Source organism: Pteropus vampyrus, unplaced genomic scaffold, assembly GCF_000151845.1.
Source record: "Pteropus vampyrus isolate Shadow unplaced genomic scaffold, Pvam_2.0 Scaffold39, whole genome shotgun sequence".
Lineage (NCBI taxonomy): Eukaryota > Metazoa > Chordata > Mammalia > Chiroptera > Pteropodidae > Pteropus > Pteropus vampyrus.
In genome coordinates, this window is record NW_011888820.1 from 6,532,293 (window position 1) to 6,553,344 (window position 21,052).

At 39.4% G+C, this 21,052-nt stretch overlaps 1 protein-coding gene, 1 long non-coding RNA gene and 1 pseudogene across 4 annotated transcripts in view; 2 read left to right on the plus strand and 1 right to left on the minus strand.

Moving 5' to 3' along the window:
• Nucleotides 1-21,052, plus strand: part of SNX24 (sorting nexin 24) — a 140,066-nt gene that overhangs the window by 66,420 nt on the left and 52,594 nt on the right. For 2 of the 3 annotated variants that reach the window (XM_023529589.1, XM_023529590.1), the window contains exons 2-3: nucleotides 794-877; nucleotides 14,766-14,870. In XM_023529589.1, coding sequence (XP_023385357.1) covers nucleotides 794-877; nucleotides 14,766-14,870 — 189 coding nt within the window. Of the gene's footprint in view, nucleotides 1-304; nucleotides 332-793; nucleotides 878-14,765; nucleotides 14,871-21,052 lie in introns of those variants that run through there. The other variant, XM_011358299.2, reaches the window with a different exon arrangement.
• On the plus strand, nucleotides 4,142-4,260 carry LOC111738526 (annotated as a pseudogene).
• LOC111738484 overlaps nucleotides 4,648-21,052 on the minus strand; it is a 35,121-nt gene continuing 18,716 nt past the window's right edge. Inside the window, exons 2-4 of the long non-coding RNA XR_002779860.1 lie at nucleotides 9,558-9,894; nucleotides 7,596-7,650; nucleotides 4,648-4,934 (exon numbers count right to left, since the gene is read on the minus strand). This is a non-coding gene — a long non-coding RNA (uncharacterized LOC111738484). The remainder of the gene's footprint in view (nucleotides 4,935-7,595; nucleotides 7,651-9,557; nucleotides 9,895-21,052) is intronic.

A 21,052-nucleotide genomic window follows, 5' to 3' on the forward strand; every position in this document is an offset into this window, starting at 1 on the left:
ACAAATTTGAAAATAACAGAGCACCTTCTCTTCGGTTCCTGCCCAGCACCCTTCCCCCACCCCACCTTAACATTGCGTTTTCATGAGCAATTCACAATATTTCTCATCCCTTCTTCCCAGTCTTGACCCACTGACCTAAGAATCAAGAAAATGTCATGTTAGTGCCTACTAATTAGTGCACCCAGAGAGCCTTTTCATCTGGCCTTTCAACCTTCTGGAGGTGGAAGCACAAGCTGTCACTCTATCATGCAGGAAAACGAACCTTTCCCACACTTCCCCTGTTTTGCAAACAGCGGAATAAGCCCAGCTGAGACTACAGATGAATATTCAGGTTAGGAAGAAATTAACCTAAAATGCTCTACTCTTTGCATGATTGTCTTACAAGTGACACAGCACCACCCCCATTGCAACACCCGTAAGGGCATATCTCAGGCCTGAGATTTTTACCAGACTCTGGCAGTCACATCCGACCTTTATCTCAATACCATCATCTGCATTTGGTGAAATAATTTCGAGGACCATCCTCTGGTTAAAAAGTTAAGGAGCATTTTAAGGCATTTACGTTTCCATTGCCTTTAAACACATTTGTGAGGATACTGCAGTTTGTTAGTGAGCATTTGCTTGAGTGCTCATTAATCAGGCTGTTGGGCCAGGGGTCTCCTGAGCCTTCTGGGTTTTGGGGGATCAGCTACTGTAATTAAAGGGATGAAATATATCATGGTCACAAACTTACCACATCAGACAATTGAGGGTTTTAAACTGGTGGAATTAATCTTTTTAATTTTTTCCTTAGGTGTTTAAGATAGAAGTGCTAATGAATGGAAGAAAACATTTTGTTGAGAAAAGGTACAGCGAATTTCACGCTTTGCACAAAAAGGTAACTTTTTCCCCCTCCTTTTCTCTATATGGCAGAGAGTATCATGTTAAGACTGCTTTCTGGGTTTCCTGAGAGCATGAATAGTTCTTGGAACAGTATGCCTTCTTTTAAAATAAAATCTTAAAATAAACTAGTCCTTTACAGGTGTGCTTTCTGAGTAGGCAGGTTTTCTGTTAAGATCTTTTACAGAAATAGATGTTAGAAGGCATGCTGTTTGCAGTGTGCCGTGCTGGGTGTTGTAGGTTAAGAAAGAGTAAGACCCAGACCCTATTTCACCCGTAAAATATACTTAGTGGGCTTTACAAAAAGGAAAAGAAAAAAGCAAATGATAATTTTACAGCAAGAAATGTCTTAAAATCAACTTATACTTACATGTACCTGGCAAAAGTAACATACATGTCACATGTAGTCAAAGACTGTTTGGGGAACATGTAAAAGGGGGCTCACAGCCTTCTATTGAATTGTAAAGGCCACTTTACAAGACTGGTGTTTCATTAAAAGTCTTAGATAAAAGAATCAAGAATGCAAAAGGAATAGCTGAATTTTGGAGAAATTGTCAGTAAAGAATAGAAGAGTGAATACTTTATTTCCTACCAAAATTTTATGTTTGCAGCTTATAAATTATTGGGGTGCTGAAATTACCTTAATAACTAGAAATACCTCGAGAAATTGGCCAGAAAGTTTCCGTGTATGAATTACTGCAATTTCACCATTTTTCTTTCAGATATATACATATTCATATTGTGTCTATGTGTGTATATATATTTTATATGTGTGAATATATATATATACCCTTAATGCACACATATCGATAAAATGTCTGGCATAATTCAATTTCCTCACTTTTGTTACTTAGGTAAGAAATTAGATGGGAAAATAGTAAGTAAGAATTTTAAGAAAGAGTCTATTCTTTTCATTTCATTAAACACCTCTTAAATCCTCTGGGAAATGTCAGTGCATAAATGATATGATAGTGTGCTTACTGCTTACTCTGTGTTAAAAGTTCTTCGGCATCGTTTAAAATTAAATTTTCCATTTCTTTTTTAAGCCAGGAGAATAGAGTCTCGAGTAGAAACTAATAGGGTATAAAGAGGAACTCTACGTTATCTGTACTCTTGTCTGTTAGGATGGCAAGGGATAATTTATGTTTAATTCTCCAGTTAAAATTTTGTTACATCCAGGTTTACTTCCAAAAGAAACAACACAGATGAGCACAGATTTAGGAGGGGTGTTGCCAGCCGACTTTACGAAAGCACCAACCCAGAGGTCCCCAAGAGAAACAAACCTGGAGTCTGGGTCTCACTTCCTTCTCAAGGAATTCTGTTATGTTTTCTGTTTTTCGAGGAAACAGATTCTCGAGAGATTTCTACTGGGTACCTCATAAAATATGTCCTTACAGTGAGATGGAAACCAGAATTCCACCCCCCTCGCAGCCTCCCATGACCAGAGTCTGGACTAGGCAGCCTGTCACATGCAAGCCTCCTTCCCAACCTTCCAGGACAGTGCCCAGCTCTCTATGACCCCGACACAACCCAGCTGTCCTTGCTAGATACTCAGGGACAACTCCACACGAGGCACAGCTGGGTGACTGCCAATGAGGCCTGCCCTGAGCAAGAGGCTGCTCAAGCTTCTTGGAGTGGAATGTCCTTCACCCTGTTCTCTTCTCTAATACAGTTTGCTAATGCAGAAGAGGACCTCTCCCTGGTGATTCCAGGCAGTTCTTAGATAGTCACAGTCAGAAAACGTTCCGTGATTTTTTTTTTAGGACTTCTCTCAATATCTGCATTTCTGTTAATTTAGCTATTCTTAAAATTCCATCACCAGGCCTACCAGAGTTAAAAGAATAGAAATTCTCTGATCTCTCAATTTTCCATGTTGTGTAACCTTGTTAAAATATCCTTATAGAAAAAAAGCCTTACTTTGTGAAGCAGAGTTTTAGTTGGGAGACACTATCTAATTTTATGTATTACAGAGCAGAACGTGGCTGCTAGAAATCCTTACTTAGCCTCATTGCAGTTTTATGAGATTTGGCAAAAGACAGTTAAGTACAAAAATGACAGTTAAGTACAAATAATGGTAGGGTGTAAAAACAAATATAAATCTGTAATCTTGACTATAAAGTTGTATGTTAAGGATTGAAATGGGCAAAAAATTTAATCAGAATACACAGGCTTTACCAAATACTGCTGCCACATTGTACAACTTCATCCTTTCATTAGAATTTTGATACCCCAATTTCCATATTTGAGTTTTGTGTTGTGCTTTGCATGTTTTGTTTTTACATTTTACATTCTCCCTTTAAGTACAGTTAAATTTATTTTCTTTCCCTCTCTTTTTTTTTTTTTCCCCAAAATATTCAACTATTTCTGCAGTGGATGCAATTTTCTCATTTGCCTGTGTCCTGATTTTTCTTACACTTCATATTGTATTTCTCACTTGTTAAAAGTGTTTAACCAATGTCCCCAAGTAATTCAGAAATAGTATATGAGCTATTAACAAGCACTTTGTACCTTCAGAATAATAGATACATAACTCTTCTCCATGTACCACAAACACACAAAAATGCCTCCTGGTGTCTTGTCAGGCTAATTTAGAGGCAGAAACTAAAACCATTACCCATTTGACAGTTCATCTGGTTGTCTGAAGTTATTGGTTATTACTTCTCTCAAACTTTTATAATTGTTGATATTAAAATATGAAAACAATATCTTAATTGTTTACCCTTTTCTTGGAATTTTTTTCTACTATTTTGAAAAATTCAGGTTTTTTTCCCTATGTGCATTATTTTCCTCATTTCAAGTATCTTTTAGATTATAAAGCTAAATCCTGCAGAAAATTTGGGGCTAGAGGAAACAACCCATTTTTACCCACACATATTTCTGCTATCCTAATACAGTTCCTATTTTCTTTCTTTTCATGATTTTTGAGTAAAACAAATGCTGCTGTGCTAATGATGTTCCCACATGGTAGGAGCTATGTTGTAGAAATTATACCAGCTCTGAAAACACAGTGTTCCCCATCATGTCCTTGGAGCAAGTCACATGATCTTTCTGTGCCTCAGCTTCCCCATTTTTAGTATGGGAATAAACAGAGTACTGACTTCACAGGATTGTTTTACAGACTAAATGAAATCATGTGTATCACATGGTAAACTTCCAATAATTGATAGCCTTCATTACATATAATTTTTTCTCCGTACTCAAGAGTGTTCCCTTAAGCTAGTTACTAAAAGAAGCATTCTCTGTCGTAAAATATGGATATTTTGTCTACAGCCATGCCACCTTGAACAAGCCCGTTCCCGTCCGATCTCGGAAGCTAAGCAGGGTCGGGCCTGGTTAGTACTTGGATGGGAGACCAGCTAGGAAGATCAAGTGCTGTAGGTGTAAAAAAAAAAAAAAAAAAAGTATGGATATTTTTATAGCTCCTGATGTATATTGTCAAATTACTTTTTTCCAAAATGGTTATAGTGGATTTATAATGCAACCAGCAAGTTTGAAAATATCACATCTTATCGGCTTTGAATATTACCCCCCAAAATATTTAGCAAGCAATTTGTGTTGCCTTGTTGCTGTTTTAATTGATATTTCTTAAGTTCATTTACGATTGTAGCCCTTCTTTTGGAATTCTGTTCACGTGCTTTCCCATTTGTCTGCTGGGGTCTCAGTTCTTTTTTGCTCATTAGTTTGCGTGGCCTAGTAATAATATATTAGCCATTCGCTTAAAGTATTTTTCACCAAGGCCCTTCTTTTGGCTTTGATATTTATTTTAAATCACAAACATTTTTAATTTTTATGTTGTCTAATATGTCAATTTTCACTCCTTCAGATTTTATGTAAGATTAGTTATTTCTTCCAGAGCTATGATGAGTATTCGATTCCATTTCCTTTAGCGTTTTTCTGACTGGTATTTCTTAAAGTGTGAACTTTGGATCGCCAGAATCAGAACAGGGTTTACTGAAGTAGTTTCCTGGATATTACCCAGACATGCTGAATCAGAATCTTCGTGATGGAGCCCAGTAATCTGCATGTTAAACCAGCATCCCAGATAATCGTCCTGCCTGTTGATGTTTGAGAATTCTTACAGCGTGGTTATATTTTTAAAGGCATCTCTTAGACACAATCCTCTCTTCCCTCCCCCTATCACGTGCACTGAAGCCACAAGTTTGAGACATTGGAGTTCTTTCCTACTTTCTCTTACCTTCCATATTCAGAGTGTCACCAAGTCCTGTTGATGCATTCTTCTACATTTCTATAATATGGACCATTTCGTTTTTCATTTTCTACTCCCGCTATCCCCAATCCAGAGTCTTACTACTTTACATATTTCTCTAACTATTTCTGATCTTTGTCTACTTCTTCATCCTCTGATGCAGATCTATTTTCCTAAAGCACTATTTTCAGCTTTATTCTTTCATTCAAATACATTGAAGTGGGTCTGTATTGTCTACCAAATCATGGACATTGACTCTCAAGGTCAATAATCTTAAACCCTATGTTAGTTTCCTATTACTGCTGTAATAAATCATCACATATTTTGCTTAAAAAACATACATTTATTATCTTACTCTAAGTGTGTTGGCATGCCTGTGTTTCATGGTGGTGGCGGAGAGGGATAGGGGGCTCTAGGAGAGAATCAGTTTCTTTGCCTTTGCAGCTTCTAGAGGCTACCCACATTCCTTGGCTCATGTCCATCTTCCATCCTCAAAGCCAGCAATCATGTCACTTCAGTTTCTGCTCCCATCATCACATCTCCTCTGTAAGATTGATACTTCTGCTCCCCGCTTGAGCTTTCATTGGGCCTCCCTGGGTAATCCAGGAGAATCTTTCCGTCTCAGGATGCTTGACTTAGTCACACCTGCAAAGTCCCATCTGCCGTGTAAGGTCATACATTCACAGGTTCCGAGGCTCAGGACGTGCACATAGTTGGGGGGGGGGGACCATTATTCTGTCTACCACAAACCCTTTTACTGGCCAGTCTTTTTTCTCACTGCTTCTAAGAAAACGTCAATGGCAGCCAATCCCATCTCCCCATTCACCCCAGTATGTGAAAATCGCTACCTCTCTGTCCTTGCCATGCTGGATGTCTTTCCCTCTGTCTTCTCATCTATTCAAAACAGACTAAAACATTTGGAGTTCTCCTTTTTCCACATGAGTCTCTTTTACTCTCTAATCTCTTTGTTCTTAGAATTCCTATTCCATTTAGAGTAGAGATTTCTACTTAAATTAAAATTCTCCAAGGCAAGAGTTACCAACCCCTGGGCTGTGGACCGGTACCAGTCCGTGGCCTGTTAGGAACCAGGCCTCACAGCAGGAGGTGAGTGGCGGTTGAGTGAGCGGAAGATTCATCTGTATTTGCAGCCGCTCCCCAGCGCTAGCATCACTGCCTCAGCTCCGCCTCAGATCATCAGGCATTAGATTCTCATAAGAACACCGGTCCCTAAAACTTAGTTATCCCTAAGTTTTGTTTAACTAGAATACATTTTTTTAAAAGTAGGACCTATGTCTTGTGTTTTGTATTTTCCTCACTGTCTGTTAGTCTTGGGCACCTATTGGTCATTAAGTATTTGGAAAATGGGATATTTGGAGGACATTACGCATACTTAGAAATTACTGGAGGAATGTTTCATTGACAAGAACAGTGTCTACCATGGGAGTTTAGTTCATTGTAGGTTTAGCCTCAGGTTACATTTGTATTTCCTCTAACTCTGCTAGTACTAGGTGGGAAAATACCACCACCACACTGAAAAAACCCCCACTCTGGTCCTCTCCATTCACTCTTAGCACATTGTCCTTAAAAAAAAAAAAAAAAAAAATTCCAGGGTGCTCTCCTTACTGCCCAAGCCGCCATGATGGGGTGAGCATTAAACTTGTTTCCCACGTTCCAGCAGCACCTCCTCACGCCCACCACACCGAGTAATTTACCAGTTTAAATGGTGGTCTTGGAAAACAGCTTCACCACCCCAGGCCAGAACCACAGGTGTGGAGAGAAAAACCTTCCCTATGTAGCAAACTCTGAGCATATTTTGCTTGCCTTTCTAGCTGTTTCCTGTCATTTCCAGCCCACCCGTTTATTCACAAAGGTTTTTGGGAAACATGGTGCTGGTTCATTCCTACATTAACTGTCCTCATTCCTGTTGCTGCCCACCTTTGGCCTGAGTAAAATATTGCATTCTCATATTTAATTTAATGAAGTACATATTTCAGAAGAACCGAAAAACTGCCATACGGGTTGAACCAGGAATACAGCACCCCACGTAGAGCCTCTAAAGGGGGCCCCGAGGATATAGAGGTGACAATATGGAGTCAGAGATTGAATTTCACCCCAGACTTCCCCCACTTCTTTCCTTAATTTTTTTTCCTTTTCATCTTTTTATCCATTGCTTGGGGAAAGTATTTCTGTCCCTCTCTGTGACTGTGGTTAGTATGAGCCGTGTGTATGCAGATATCTGTACGGAGTGAGTTCTGTGTAAACTCTTCTAACGGTATAAGAAGAGACAGGAGCAGTCACGCCAGGCAAAGGGGATTGTGTTTGTGGCATCGTGAAATCTGGTGGCTATCTGTGAGATCAGAAAGGCCGCTTGGCTGGGCGCAGCATGGCCAGAACAGTTCATTATCACAGGCGGTGGCAGAGGGGCATTTATCTTGGAAGCAGCTGAGCCCTACTAGAAATATACTGTCTCAGGTTTGTCTCTCCTCATCTGAAGCAATTCATCACTCACCTGCATCTGCTGTCACAGGTCCCAGCAGCTCTGATGACCGGCTTCCTCGGTACTCCTGGCAGAAATGAAAAGGAAACATGTTTTCCGTACTAGAGCTTTAAGATGAGAGAGAGAGAGCGAGAGAGAGAATGGAGTTGATTTTCTCTTATGCAATGTAAGAAATGTTATGATTCAGTAGTTTTAAAGGAAGTTTCTATATGTTTAAATTGGAACTTACTAAGCTTGTTCCCACAGAACAATTACCGTTTATCATTTTGGGCTCTGTTCTTGTTTGAGAAATACCTCAACTAGTGTAGAGATGAGGTATACATTCCCTTACAATCAAATTCATTCTCTCCCCCTCTCCCCAATACTGGATCAGTCTCATTAATAAATATGTTATCTTTGCCATTTAACAAAATAAAACTCGCCTTTGACCCCATGCTCCCCTCCCATGTTCACCCTTGCTCTCCTTCTCTCTTAATATAATTTCTTGAAAGAGGAGCCTCCACTTTCCAACTTCTCACTCTTTTGACCCAGTGTTTTTGACTTCCCAGTACCACTCCCCACAGTCTGATCGTGCCCCTTCCTGACTCAGCGCACTATTTCATCCCCTCTTCACTGCTTCTCCTGCTTCTCTCCCCTACTTCCCAGAGTTGGATGTCTCAGACCGTGGCCCTTGTATTTGCTTTCTATGGCAGCATAACAGAGTACCACAAACTTTGCCATTTAGAACAATACAAATGTATTATCAGAGTTTCTGTGGGTCAGGAGTCTGGGCACAGGTTACTGGGGTTCTCTGCTTAGGGTCTCACCAGGCTGAACTCTAGGTGTTTCCAGGGCTGTGATCTCGTCTGAAACTTAGAGTCCTCTTCGCATTGTCATGTCCTCATTTAGGCAAAATTCAGTTCCTTGCAGTCGTAGAACTGAGATCCCTTTTTTCTTGCTGTCAGCCAGGGGTAGCTCTCAGCCCCTTGAGGTCACCCTGAAGTCCTAGCCCTGTAGCCCTGTCATAACATGGCAGCTTACTTCTTCAAAGCCTGCTAAGATTGGGTCTTATAAAGTGTTCTCTGATCAAGAGAGTGACTGTCTCATCCCCTGTCATATACTGTAACCCAGTCATGAAAATGACTGATTTCATCACATTCACAGGTCCCACCTGCACCCAAGGGAAGGGATTATACAGGCGTAAACACCAGGAGGCAGGGATCTTAGGAGCTATCTTAGGATTCTCCTCATCGCAGCCTCTTTTCTTCATCTATACTTAACTCCAGTGTCATGTCATCTAGTTCCATGGCTCTAAATAGCACTTAATCATTCTGACTTCCAGATTTACAGACTCGTATCCAACTGTGTACACGTTATCTCCATTTGGACCCTTATCGGGCATCCCTGACTTAAAATCACCAGAACTGAACAATAAATTCCTTTACGTCAAGATTATCTTTGATTGGATATCATAGAAACTTGACTAGGTTGCTTAAACAAGTAAGAGATTAGTTATTCTCATATTGTAAGAAAACTAAAGGCATGAAGTCCAAATCGATGTAGCAATTCCATACTATCCATCCAAGCACCTTTTATTTTTCTGCTTCACCGTCTTTACCTTAGCATATGACTTTCACCCTCTAGTTACAGCATAGGTGCTGTCCCTCCAGGCAGTGCTTCCACATTTCTGGCAGGAAGAAGAGCCTATTTCTTTTTATGAGGAAAATAGGAGCCCTGCCCAGTAGACTTACACTGCATTGCATTGCCAGCTCTGTCACATGGCCATCCTAATGACACTGGAACTTGGGAAATCACGATTTTTTTACTCTGCATGGTGGCACTTTGAGTGACATTGGGGTGCTTTTGCAAGAAGAAGGAGGGAGTGGATATTGGATAGGCAGGTAGCAATATTAGCCATATCTCCTACTCACGTGGGATTAGATTTGGCTGCAAGCGACTCTAGAGCCAAAGTAATGGTGACATTAACAGACGCACCTTTATTTCTCGTTCACATAATGTCTAGGTTTGGTGTGGCAGTTTCATGATCATCAGGGACCTAAGCTCTTGTGGTTTTGCTGTTCTCAAAATGAGGCTTCCATCTCATGATCGAAGGTGACTGCTCCAGGTCTAGCCAATACCGGGGCAGTTCAACCAGCAGGAAAGAGGAAGGAAGAGTCCTTCCCTTTGAGAACCTTCTCGAAGGTTGCACGTACATGTCTGTTTCTCTGCCTTTGACCAGAACTCAGTCATATGGCCACATGTAGCTTCAAGGGAGTTTGGAAATGTGTTCTTTATTCTGAGCAGTCACATACTCAGCTGAAAATCAGGAGTTCTGTAGAAGAGAGGGACAGTGGATTTGGGTGATTACTAGTGTTCTCGGCCACTTACCCAAAACCTAGCATTCCGCTACCTTTCCATAAACAGCAGGCACGTCACCCAAAATATAGCTGCCAGGTGAGGTCAAAAACCTTAAAACAGTGAAGGTCTTGGAGTCATTCTGATCACTTTTACTTTCCATGTACTGCTTCAGCCTTCTTCTCCCCACCTCCACTGCCAGAACCATAGTCCAATTCACCTTCACCTCTGGCCTGGACTTCTGTAGGAGCTTCTGACTGGTCTCCTTGCTCTGACTCCAGGCCAGGTATAGACCATCTTGCTCACGAAATCCAGCATAATCTCTAAAAGTTATATCAAGTCATTCCCTTCCTCAAGACATTCAATTTGCTTCCTGTTTAAAATGATAATGCAAATTCCCACCGCGGTCTCCAGGGCCCTACCGTGTCTGACGCTGCCAGCTGTCAAACCCATCTCCTCCTTGCTGTGGCCCTCCCCTTTCATTGCTCTGTCTTTGTTAGAATGCTTCTTCTCCAGCTCCTTACCTGGCTCTCTCCCAACATGATTCACATCATTCCTCAGACAGTCTCACCTCACACAGTCCTTCCCCAGCTGCCTCAACACACAGCTCCTTCTGTTACTCTATGCCTTGCCCTGTTTTATTTATTTATTTTGGGTTTCCTTTAATTTTTTTTTTTTAATTATTGGGATGACATGGGTTAATAAAATCAAATAGATTTCAAGTGTACAATTCAGTGATATGTAACATGTATATTGTAATGTGTGTTCATCACCTGACATTAAATTTCCTCCCGTCATCATATATTTGACCCTCTTTACCCCGTCTACCTCCCTTTCCTCCCATTCCCTCTGCTAACCACTAATCCACTGTCCATGTCCATGAGTCTCTGTTTGTCATGTATGTTTGTTGCTTTTAGTTTTATATTCCATATATGAGTGAAATCATATGATTCTCAACTTTTTCTGTCTGACTTATTTTTCCTAGCATAAAAATCTCAAGATCCACCTATGATGTTGCAAATGGCAGTATTTCATCTTCTTTATGGCTGAATAATATTCCATTGTATATATGTACCACATCTTTTTTATCCAGTCATCTATTAATGGATACTTCGGTTGTTTCCATGTCTTGGCCACTGTGAATAAGGCTGATATGAACATTGAGGTGCATATATCTTTGTAGATAAATGTTTTCAAGTTTTTTAGGTAGATACCCTCAAGAGGGGATTGCTGGGTCATGTGGTAATTCTATTCTTAATTTTCCGAGGAACCTCCATACCGTTGTTTATTGTCTCTTTCCTGGTACGTAAGCCCCGTGAAGGCAGGAGTATCTCTAGTACCGGAGTAACACAGAGGAGGAGTTAAGTGTCTTTTGTTTCAAGACCATCTACAGGGGCTCTTTGTTTTCCCTAGAACTTTTTCTAATAGACAAAAGAATAATGTACTTTATGTAACCGATCCTAAAGTTTATATTTCTTTTCCATGCTATCCACTGCATGGAATCAACTTTCTTCCAGGAAGCTCCCCTTCTCAAATTCTCTGAACTTTTGCTCCAACCTAGACTGATGGTTCTCTAGGCTGCTGTGCCCAGCTGTCCTTAGATTTCCTTTCCCCATGCTGATGGGATAGAGCTTTGAGTCCTGATCCTATTTTTCCTCTTCCTTGCTTTAATCACTCAGTTTTCTGGAATCACATGCTCAACTTTGTGTAAAAGAAGGCATCTGGGATAAGCTTTTTCAGTCCTTGAATGTCTGGGAATGCATTTGTTCTGTCACACTTGATCAATGGTGTGCCTAGTTATAGAAATCCATTTTCAAATTAGATCTTTGAAGCATCGATCTGGCATTCACTGCTGCTGATGAGAAGAAGTTAGTTGCCATTGCACTTCTGCTTCCTTCATTTGCCACCTAATGTTTTTTTCTCTGTCTTCTCTCTGTCCTTGATATTCTACAATCTTGAAAGATAAATGTCAGTAAGTGTGGGTCTTTTTTAGTATATTATGCTGGTATGTGATGGGTTCTTAATCTGAAGATATAAATGAAATCACAAAATTATTTTTTTATTCTTTGAGAATCTCTCTTATTCCTTTATGGAAGGCTCATTAATTTTATATTAAATCTCCTTGGTTATTCCTATATGTGTTTTTTCACCTACCTTTTCTCTCATTTTTTAAATTCTTTTCTCTCATTTTTTTAATTCTACATTTTGAGAGACTTCTATGATTTTGCATTCTACCTCTATTAATTTCTTTATTTCTCTGTCATATTTTTAAATTCACAAAAGCTTTCTTCTCTGATTGTTTCTTTTTCATAGCAGCCTGTTCTTGTTTTATAGAAGCAATATATTCTCAAATCTCTCAGCAGACTCTAATAAAAATTTTAAAGATCGCTTCTGTTATTTGATTTATCTGTTTCCTTTGGGATTAGTTGTTCCATTTGTTTTTCTTGTTCTTTCTCTTTTGTAGTGCTGCCTTTCCTACAAAAGTGATCCTTGATTATTCACCCAACTAGATTAATTATTCTGGGTATTTGTTATTGGTTCCTCTGCTTTGGGTACATAAGTCTCGTCCTTCTGTAAGGTGTGTCTACTAAAGGGCCTCATTACAGGGAATGAGGGGAGAGAGCCAGCTATTAGGTTGAGGACCCCCATGACTAGGATGGCAGACATCCTTGTTCATCCCAAACTCTTCACTTATTTTCTCTGGGGACATCGACCGTTTTTTTTAATGGAGTGGAGTATGTGTGCCAGGGATAAAACCAGGCTGCTAGTCATTCTGCTGTGGTGGGAAAGGGTAGAGTATCCTCTGGTACAGGCTGTGGCATGATCTAATCCCTTATGTCAATCCTGAGCCCAGAGGCCCTTCCTGAGGTAGTCTGGGCTGGGGTTTCCTCTGCTCTATATTCTTCATTGGAATCTCCTGCTTTCTGTCTTTTAGACACTTGTTAATCTTTCACTTGGTGATTATCCCTTCCTTCCTGCTCTCTTCTACTCATTGTTCTGTGTCCTATTCCCTTTGGCTTTCTTTCTTTTTTCTTTTTAAATGTCTACCGGGATTAAATTCAAGTACATAAAACAGAAAATCCAAATACCAGTAACCTTAAAAAGGTGAGGATGGGTAATTTTTTTCTACTTCAGGAGTCTGGAGGTAGGCAGTCCTAGGCCGTGTAGCAGCTCCGGGAGGCTGTCAGGCACACTGGCTCCTTCTTTCTTTCTGCTCAGTCATCTGGAACATCTGGCTTCCATTCTCAAAGTTGCCTCATGGTGGCATATGGTCATGGCGCTCCAGCCATCATGGTCACATTCCAGGCAGGAAGCAGGTTAAAGGGGTATCAGATAGAAAGTGCAGGCCATCTGAGTTGGCTCCACTTTAAAAGAATTTTTATAGAAAACCCTTCTTAGTGACTTCCGATTATCTTTGCCTTCCAATCTCTGCAAGGGAGTTTGGAAAATTTAACTTTTTAGCTAAATTTAGCAGAATATGTTATTCTCAATATAGGAGTTCTGTTGATGAGGACAAGAAGAATAGATTTGGGGTGTCTTCTGGTGTCTTGAACTAGAAGTGCTGACTTTTTGAAATGCACAAAGGCTCCATCTTTTTCATGGCATACAACAAATTTCAGCCTAAAATGGTTAATGATGAATATATACTTAATGTATGGGAAGAATTTTTATTATAGTTTTAGCTGCTGGGGTTTAACTGTGTACATTTTCTTAGAGATTATTATGCTATTTCTTTGCATGTGTAGTAAAGAAGTAATCTCAGTAGATTTTTAAAGTTTTTAATTAGAATGTTAAAATTCATTCCATTGTAGGGGCAGTTCCTATTGCTACTGTAACATATTAGCACAAATTTAGTGGCTTAAAACAAAATTTGTTGTAATTCTTGAGGTCAGAAATCTAAAATGAGTTTGGCCAAGCTAAAATCAAAATGTAGGGGAGAATACATTCTCTTCCCATTTCCAGCTTCTAACGGTCACCTGGGCTCATGGCCCTTCCTCCATTGTCAAAGCCATCTACTTCCAAATTTTCTCGGACCCTCTGGCCTCCTTCTCATAAGGATCCTTGTGATTACACTGAGCCTACCTGAATAATCTAGGATAGTCTCTCCATTGTAAAACCCCTATTAATCAGATATGCAAAGTAGGTTACTTGCTAAGTAAACTAATATTCACAGGTCTAAGATGTGAATGTGGTAGGAAACATCTACCACAGGTAACTCTAATTAAACTTGCCATTGAATTTTTCCTCATTTATGTAGTCCCGAAAAATAGCTGCCCCAAAAGGCTTAGCTGAGAACCATCATTCAGTTTTTATCAACACAATGCTGCTGAAAGGATCAGTCGCTTTTGTTTTTTAGTTCAATCTGTTATAAAACTTTCAAAAGACTCTCCAAATGGTGTTGTCTAGTTCATTTCCAAGAAAGATAATTATAAACAATTGTATTTCATTTTGCTTCTTTATATAAAAAATATGTGGAAAGATTTCATCAGAAAAATACTTCATCCAACCAAAATTTCATTGTATTAGCTGATTTTGGAAATTGCAAACTTCTTTATTTCCTTTATAATTCATTTATTGAACTTGTAATTTTTCAGAAAAAATAATTCCAGTCTGAAATACCAGATGATGTACAACAATAACAGCAACTACCAAAAACATAAAACTTCTAAAATCTGAACCTTTAAGACAGCTATGTGAAGAATTTTGGGTCAAAATTTTACTGTTATTATATTTTCCTCTATCTTTTTATTGGCGATTGTGGTGATTCACTTTCTTATTATGGGCTTTTCCTCTAAAATAATGTCTTTGTAATTAAGATAATTTTTTTTTCTATTTCTATCTTTATAGCTTAAGAAATGTATTAAAACCCCAGAAATCCCTTCTAAACATGTGAGGAATTGGGTCCCCAAAGTCTTGGAACAACGACGACAGGGTTTGGAAACATATTTACAGGTAAGATTTGTTCAGATCCTCAATGAATATAATACAGCTTAAATAGTCATATAGCTCAATATTTTTTCTCAGAACTTATGGGTGAGATACAAAATATATCAAGCAACTATACATTCTAGATTAAAATTATAAATATGTTGTTGGTTAGTTCTTTTAGCTTCAATTAGCTTCCATTTAAAACTGATTATGTGGATCAGGGAAGTGAAAATTCAGTATAAAGGTAAAAACTGATATAGAAAGGGTCTGTCCATTTTTTAAATCAACTCTACAAATTACTTTGTTTTTGTTTTTTGTTTTCCCCTCCAAGATTTATTGCTTCCTCATAGCATTTAGGTTTGGGGTTTGGGGGAGATAGTGAGAGAAACTGCATTTTCAGTGGGTCTGGCTAGCATATCTATGGAATCAAATTGAGAATGAGTGTATAAAAATTGCCTCTGATGAAATGCCACCTTCTTTGACAATTAGAATTTATGGTTTTAAAAGAATGCGTTAGGATTGTCTTTTCTGCAACTGAGAGTTGCAAAAAGAACTATTTAAGTAAGATAGACGAAAGTACTCTCTCTGCCAAGTGACAGAAAAAGCAAAAGGAAAATGTAGCTTCTCTAAGTTTTAAAATGAAAAAGGCTGGAGGCCTCAGGTGACTGACTATTCGGTGTAGTGATTGTTATCCAAAGAGCACTGCTCAGAGCAAGTGCTGAGATGAGGTTGGAGTGGCATATGGAAGCCTTGTGTTCAGAGAGGACACCCGACTCCATTTGAGAGGCTGATGCGTGAGAATGATTGAGGTGCTGTGAGAGGGGGAGTTGGGGAATCTTGACTCTCAAAAAAATAAAAAGCTGGACTTCACCTAAGAGTTATGAATTTACCATGATGATCTATGACATGTTACATCAAAAAAATTGGCTGCCATGACTGTGTTCTTCCATTGATATCTTTCTAACCCCTTTAGCATTAGCCCTAGGGTGGATTCTATTTAGGAGGGCAGCTATGGACTACGTGAAGCCTGCATACTTTTTTTCCCTACAGAGCTTTTCTGGGTGGCTGCGCCTGAATCACTGATGATTAGAAGCTGAGGAGAAGCTGTCTCTAAAGGCTTGTACTTAGTATTAGATTCAAAGGACTCTCTCCCAGTGGAAAAATGCTAAGAGTCCATGCCAGCCTCCTGTAATTTTCCTAGTCTTTACAATGCTCAAATAGGAAAGCTGACATGCTGGTAGCCCTGAGAACATCTGAGGAGGGCTTTCTCTACTGCTTTTGCTCTTTTACTTTCAGACATGGTGGTGGCTCCTTCACTGCCTCTCCCTGGGAGTGGGAGATTAAAGGAAACGGGGACCACAAGTGACAGGGAAGTGTGTGGCCATGTCCTTTGAGACTCTGTGTAATGCAGCTAAGAGACATCCAGAGCTTCAGGCAACACGGCAGAGCAAAACCAAACCAAAAAAAAAAAAAAAAAAAACCCAAAGAAACAAGACTTCAGACATTGTATGCAAGGGATAAAAATGCATGCTCTCTATAATTAAATGGTATAGGTAAACAATGCATTCTTATTTGGAAGGCACATTTTCCATAGATATTGTGTATCTTCAAGCTTTAGTTCTAAAGAAGCTTTATTCTTTTCCTCCCATTATATTTGACACATGACTTCCATTACTACTCAGTGTAAACATTTTAAGTTGTTTGTGCTTTGTATATAAATATGTGGATAAAGTCATCTGGCACAGAGAGGAGTTTACAGTGACACTCAAATTGAGCTTAGAATTTTCTAGTCTTAGAAATAGAGCTTGAAAGATGTGGTTGAAAGACCGAGAGGGTTTGTTTCCTGTTGTACATTTAATATTCAATTTGTTGTCAGTTAAGTCCCTGAGGAGTTCAAAGTAGCTTTCTCTTCTCCCTTTTTCACAGAATTCTATTTGCGGGCAGTGGGAGCTAGGTGGAAGTTGCAAGGATGAGTATGAATGCTTTATCAATCCCAAGTGAAATGGAAATCCTGGCTTAGGTGTCATTTCTTAATAACTTTTGGTGTTGAAGTCTCTAGAAGAGACTGTTCCTTCTACTCGCAGGTGTAACTCCAGATGCCCACTCGCCCTCGGGACTTAAATCTGAGTCTGAACTCCAGGGTGTAAGTGTCACCTGCTCTTCTCAGCAGGCACCATCCCACAGGTAACCCATCTGGGCATGAGCTGGCTAGAAGGGACCTTTTCTGGCCCAGTAAACCTGAGAAAGTATTAATACCCCAAAGCCATAGCATCTTCAGCTCACAGGGAACCTAGACATTATCTAGTCCAGCTTGCATCCTGCCCTTCAGTTATGTTCATGATCATCTCTGTGGCCTCGGTTTCGTACCCGTAAAACAGGCAGATTAGCTCTTGAGGGGGCCAGGGAAAACAGTTCTTCCTCTTACCCAAAGAGCAGCTACTACCTTATGGACAGTGGGTGGGTGTAACACACACGTTTCCTAAGGTGCCCCACACTGCTCTTTTATTTTAGAGAGATGGAGAAACTGAGGTCCAGTGGGGTAAAGAAACTTGCCTCACTTCCTGGAGTATATTAAAGAGATGGGAGTTTATTAACTCCTAATATAGGCTGTTTTCATTATGCATTGTAGATTTTCCAAGTCAAGAGAAATTTTTCAGCCTTGACATGTAATTTTACTTAGGGATATAATAACGATAATAGTAAAGGAAAAGACTTTATAATCATACATATCACAATTTAACTGACTCTTCTACCCCCAACTCCCTTGATAGATCAATGGGTTGCTGATTCTTTAAGTCTATGACTTGAATACTTAGGATCCTATGAAAACAATGAGTGTGTATGTTTCCCGTATTAAGTCATCTGCATAGAAGCAAAAATCTTAAGAATAAATTAATTGGGATTCCCGAACTGATTTTACCATCGAACATGGTTTATATAATAGTTTTATCTCCCCGTTGAGGTGACTTCCCATCTTTCTTAAGATCCCACTAAAAGTATAAAAACTTAAGGAATAAACTCTAACAGTTAAGTAGTAGATGGGTAGGGAAAAGAAGGGCTCATCAAAGGAAGAAAATTTTTAAAAACTTTCTGGAAGATGAAATGTTCTCGGAGTGTGCAAATAGATGCAACAGAGAGTGAGAACCAGTAGTCCATACTCAGCCATGAGAGCATGTGGTGGAGGTGGGAGGCAGCCTGCCCACAGCTGTGGTGGAGAGCTTGCGACTTAGAGTTGGCAGGTGAGGTAGAGGCCGAGGGGAGCAGTGAAACTCAAAACAAGTGTTTCCATTCAGGATGAATACATGAGACAGGTGCCCAAACTACTCTTTGCAGAATACAGGCAACTTTATGTTTATGATGATGCAAAAAAAAAAAAAAAGAAACTTGTGTAAGGTTTTTCTCTTCAAAACAAAAAGTACAACAAAATATTAAACAGAATGACTGAGTAAAGCTAAGGCTGATAGCATGTATATTAAGGCTCCCAAGTTGAGAGCCCCCAAGGAAAAGCCTATCATGCTGAAGGCCCCACCCACACTGTTTTTCCACTTGGAAGGAGGCCTGTGGCTGGCATACTACAGACATACTAGCAGAAGAAACCCACCCAAACCTCCCAGGCTGCTTTCTTCAGTGAGATCTGATAACCAAGGATCACCAGGCATTTGAAGAAAACAAGCAGCATGAACAAAAAGAGCCAACATGAACTAAAACACTGACTCTTGAGGAAAGAGATGATTAAGGGCACAAAATATGTCTTAAAATCGATTTAATAAATCAAGAGAATTTCACAAAGGTATTTATTGCATCCAAAAGATGGCACTAGGATACTTGTAAAAGGAACAATCAGAACACACATGAGTTTCTAGAATTAGTTGTGTTATCCCATTGAAAACATTCAGTAGCTGTTCTCTCTAGTTGGGACACTGTTCCAATAAAGTACAGACACAAAAACTCTCCAGCAAAAGACAGACATAGAGGACCATTCTAGGTCTACTGTCTTACTTCTTTCTAGAGTCTCAGAAAGAAATAAGTCTGGGGGTGGGGGTGATACAAAAGTAGGAAAGGGAATAATCAAAGGAAAAATAGTTGAAAATGTCCCCAGGCTGGAGGATCTGAGCCTTTAGATAGAAAAGGTGATCCAAGAGCAGAGCACAAAGAATGACAAAAGCTCTCTAATGCCTAGACATAACTTAATGGCAAAATTTCAGTACATTGGTGATGAAGATCCATAATTTTCCAGAAAGAACAAAGCAGTGGTGGGCAAGGTTGAGCTTTAGTCATGGCTTCATGTGTTTATTTGAGGCTTACTTAATGGGCAGTGCCCATTCTTCAGTAGCAACATTTAATTACAAGCTGGCATCATTTTTAGACTAAGATTTTTTTGTGTGGAAATTTTGCATACATCATTTGTTCCATTTGTTACAATAATGTGAAATTTCTCTTTCTGAGGAAGGTACCCATATCTTATGTCACTTACTTGAGAACAACAGTTGTTTATGTTTTCACCTTTTTTATAAGGAGTAAGCAGTAATTTACATTGAGTATTGGGAGCTAGACAACTCACAGAAGTCATGATTGAGGATAATCTAAGCTAATATAAATTCTGTTGACACCTATTGATTGTCTTTCATTCAGTTTGAGATCTTGGTTTTTGATACAGTGAGTGATTCTGGTTGCAACCTGGACATTTTTGCATGATGTTCCGTAACTCTGGATCTTATTTTAACGTTCTGTCTCGGCTGGCTTTCTCTGACACTACTCAGTCTGGAGAAAGTGGGGACGCAGGGGACTCTACCTCGTTTCCGCCCCGTGAAAGTCGAAGAGCGGATTCCCCACTTGGCCTTCATTGGACACAGCGTGGGAGAGGTGCTCCTCATTACTGCTGATTTGATGGGAGTTCCAGCTCCCCATGTGGTCTCCACTGACTCTTTGGAAGGGGGCACATTGCTAGCTGGTGGGGATGAAAGTCCTGGCTCCTTACTTGGCCTTCTCTGACACACAACCCTGGCATTGGGGGCCTCATTACAGCCTCACGAGAGTTTTTACTCCAGGTCTAGGCTTCCTGCCAGACCTTTGCTGGCAGGAGTGGGGATGGCCACAGTTTTTTTTTGTGGTATTTGTCAGGAATACAGTGCTCAGTGTCTAAGAGTCTTCTGTCTTCTGTCTTCTTAGGCTGTTTTTTTCATAGTCCTTTTCCTAGCAGAAACAGGCTTTCATTGGGACTTTATTTGTCTACATCTTTGGCATTTCCTGGTTTTCTGCTCCAAGTCCAGATACATGAGGCAAAATGAAAATCCAGGAAAGATAAAAGTCACCGCTGAGTCATTCCTTGGGTCTCCTTTTTTCCCTCGACCTTTCATAATCTTCTTGTGTTTGCTTCAGGTATTTTAGTTGTACTTAGCAGGAGGAATGGGGAAAAGTACATCTAGTCCATGTTATTGAAAGCGGGAGTCCATCCATTGACTTATAAATTCTAATATTATGCTTTTTTGTTTTTATTTGCTTTTTTCTCCCCTAATCTGCCTACTTGTTTTTTAATAGTTCTTATATTTTTGGTCCTATTTTCAAACCTCTGTTTTATCTCTTTAAACATATTAACTCTCAGTTTCTGAAAACAACAACAACAACAGTGGTAATCACCATTAACCATTGAAGCCAGTGGACCATTTTTAGTTTTTTGTAATTTTAAGATTTTTTATGAATAATTTTCAGAAGTTCAAATAAAAGCATGAGAGACAACTTCATTAAAATTTTGATCAGAATTTCAATATAGCCAACTCAAAATTTTAGTCCATATTTTCCTGGTTTTTAAATGGGCAACATTCTTTGAACAGTGTACCTAACTGAACATCATCAGCTATGCATGACCCTGGAACGTAAACCATCGTATAAGTACTGATTCCAAATTTTAAATACATCTCTAATAGGGTCTAACTTATCATTACTTGTGTGTGGTTCTTTTTCTTGGACATGCATTGTTAAAATCCAATACTTTGGAAGACCTGATGGTTAATAGTTTTGTTGAAGAGACAGTGGCTAATATCTTTGCTGCATAATTGCAAAATATTTTCATTTTTAGAGTTACAAAAACCAACTAGAATGACTAAGTGAATATTTTAATTTCTACATTATCTGTTTCCTTCCACTCACCTTTGCATTTACTTTTGTTGAGTAAAATAAAGCATTTGTCAAATAATTCTTGGTGCACA